This window comes from Aplysia californica, unplaced genomic scaffold (assembly GCF_000002075.1).
Source record: "Aplysia californica isolate F4 #8 unplaced genomic scaffold, AplCal3.0 scaffold00036, whole genome shotgun sequence".
Classification (NCBI taxonomy): Eukaryota; Metazoa; Mollusca; class Gastropoda; order Aplysiida; family Aplysiidae; genus Aplysia; species Aplysia californica.
The window spans coordinates 1398375-1401673 of NW_004797306.1; the positions used below are offsets into that span (position 1 = coordinate 1398375).

Below are 3299 nucleotides of genomic sequence, written 5' to 3' on the forward strand. Positions count from 1 at the left end.
AGAGAGAGAGAGAGAGAGAGAGAGAGAGAGAGAAAGAATGAAAGAAAGAGAACTATTTATCCATCTATCTCACCAGACTCGAGATAACCGACGATCATCCTATCGTAGTACTCAGTCAGTTGACTAGTGACCTGCAAGTACCGGTAGATGTACAAATCTGGAGCGAACTTGACAATGCTCTGCTCTCCACAGCCAGTGGGCAGGGCCAGGAGTGAGTCCAGGTTGTCCAGACTGGAGCCAAGCAAGTCACCTGAAGGAATTTTAGTTTAATTTAGTTTTAGTAAGCGTTTTACAGCACTTGCAACACAATTTGGTCATATAACTGTCGATGATTAGAGGTGCTACAAGAGAGTAGCAAACACAAAAAAGAAGGAGAGATAAGGACGATAGATGTGTGACAGGAAAGTAGGAGAATACCACACAAGATCACCCGCCAAGCACCCACTTTGAATTTTCACTATCAGCTATCTTACCGTCACACAAGGTAATGATTTGTGAACTATTGACATTGTATATTTACCCTACGAAACGATTACTGCATATTGCAGGACATAAATCCAGGTAGAGTTACGTTTTAAGAGTTTCTGCATTGGTGAACTCTTGTTTCGTTTATGATGCACGCTTCGTTTTGGTGCACCCTTTGTTTATCTTGCACATTTAGTTTCAATGCATCCTAGGTTGGTGTTCCCTTTGTTTGTTTTTTCACACCCTTTGGTTTGGTGCACTATTAGTTTTGATGCATCCCTTTTTTCCGAAAGTTGTTAAGAAACACGGGGTTATGACCAATAAGCAAAGACTGATCTGCACCAAGCCATTACTATACCTGTGGCCTTGACCCTCGCAGTTTCTGACCCCTGAACGACAGATGGGGGAAGGGGGAGGTCGATGACGTTCTTGAAAGGTTTGCGGCCTTTGTTGTTGATGAAGACTGGGTAGTTGAAACTGACGGGGGCTCCCTCAGCCTGGAATAGATAGATAGATAGATAGATAGATAGATAGATAGATAGATAGATAGATAGATGGATAGATAGATAGATAGATAGATAGATAGAGAGATAGATAGGTAGATAGATAGATAGATAGATAGATAGATAGATAGATAGAGAGAGAGAGAGAGAAGACACAATGACAAGGTGACAAAATTACAGGGTGACAAATAACAAAATAACAGAATGATAGATAGATAGATAAATAGATAGATAGATAGATAGATAGATAGATAGATAGATAGATAGATAGATAGATAGACAGATAGATAGATAGATAGATAGATAGATAGATAGATAGATACTACTCGAAAGTAGCAACTGTACCTGAACATAAATCTGTCTGCGGACAGCGTCAGCGGCGTTGTTAGACTGGGCCGCAACCTCAACGTTCGCCACACCAATCTCTGTCGCCAGGACGGGGAAATAGACCACACCCTGTCCCTCCGACCTGACCTGAGAGATGGAATTGAGAATTGATTGACGTGTTGACTGATGGAAGGAGAGATGGATTGATAGCACTAACAAAATAACCACATTATGACAAAGTGACAGATGATGAGGTGTCAAAGTGACAAAAATGACAGTATGACAAGATCATAAAATGACGAGATGCTAAATTGACAATAATATTATTATGATTATGAAAGGGCAAAATTAATAAAGTGACAAAATGAACAAGCGACTAGACGACAAAATGGTAACATAACAGGCGACAAAGTGGCAAAATAGCAAGGCACGACGAGTTAAGTGTAGTATTTGCAACAAAATTTATAGTCTTGTAATTGCTGTTCATTAGAAGAGTTACAAAAGAGTAACAAACACAAAAAAGGTGAAAAGAGATAAACACGATAGGTATTTGATAGGGAAGAAGGAGAAAATCACACCAGAGTACCCGACAATCATCCACAAATGACAAGATGACAAGACTCTTAGATAACAAAGTGACAAAATGATGAAAAGACAAAATGACATAAATTACGAAATGAATGGTGAGACGACATGATGACAAATTGCCAATAATGACACAATGCCAAGATTACAGACGAGAAGAGGACAAAACGGTCCCCTAACTGACCCTGACTCTCTGAACGATGTCTGTTGTGGACTGGACCTCTGTGCCGTCCTCCAACACTTTGATGCTCTCGAAGTTCTCGGAACTCTTCAACGTCACAGTCACCTGAGAGGGAGAAGAGATTTTAAGATGGAGGCGTTTTCACGTTGACTCAATTTAGATCATTTAGAAGGCGGGCTCTCTACCCTCCTGCCTGCCAGGGCCAACCCGGGCAGGGAGAGATACATCATTCAAAGCAGAAACATCATTATACTCGATAGATGTTTTCCCCACTCGGGAATCGAACTTGGGTCTTCTTCGGGAGACAGCCAACCGCTACACCACACACACTGGTGAGGAGAAGAGGAATAAAAAACCCTGTTCATGATGACGTCATGATGGTGACTTTTGAGAGAGGAAGAAAACATGACGTTCGTGATGACATCTTTACAGTCATTATGGTGACTTGTAGGGTAAACGAAACCTTCGTGTTGACGTCATTATGGTGACCTGTCTAGCAAAACTCTAAAAATGAATTTATTTTTAAAAAAATCTTTTTATTATCCCTTAGTCGTAAATGGCTGTTCTGACATCAAGGATTATCGGGCAATTACCTTTCTCCACCCTTCTCTATTTTCCAGCCTTTCGAAGGGCTTTACCCAACCTTAAGCTTGTCCATTCCCTAATGTTATCTTTCCATCTCTCTTTCTGTCTGCCTTTCTTTCTCCCTCCTTGTAGTCACCTGAAAGATCATCAATGCAACTCCTGTTAACCTTGTTATGTGCCCATACCATCTCAATTTGTGTTTTTCACAGCGGTGATAAGATCTTCACTCTCAATTTCTCATTTGTAACATGATCTCTGGTGGAAATGCCCAACAGGGACTTCATTACGATCGCTTTTAGGAAAAGCAAAAGGTTCATGGTGACATCATTATGGTTACTTGTAGGGGAAATGAAACGTAATGATAACGCCATCCTGGTCACCGGTCATACCTACTCCCTCCCTCCTCAATCCCCATGTTGACCTCATGGAAGGTGAAGAATTACATTTTTACCTCTCAACCGCCCCACCCCCACCCCCATCCAGAAAAAAATAACAGTAAAAAAACAACCCACAACCAGAACCCACTCAGCATCTCAAACAAAAGAACAAACCAATAACATCAACCTATCAAAGGAATGTCAAAAAGAAAAAGAAAACAAAACAACAACAATAATAATAATAATAACAACAACAACAACAACAACAACAACAGC

At 40.6% G+C, this 3299-nt stretch overlaps 1 protein-coding gene across 1 annotated transcript in view; it reads right to left on the reverse strand.

Moving 5' to 3' along the window:
- Window positions 1–3299, reverse strand: part of LOC101854777 (CD109 antigen) — a gene marked incomplete at its 5' end in the record, with an annotated part of 48268 nt that overhangs the window by 11993 nt on the left and 32976 nt on the right. Inside the window, 4 exon segments of the mRNA XM_013091449.2 lie at window positions 74–250; window positions 824–962; window positions 1314–1442; window positions 2065–2166. Coding sequence (XP_012946903.1) covers window positions 74–250; window positions 824–962; window positions 1314–1442; window positions 2065–2166 — 547 coding nt within the window.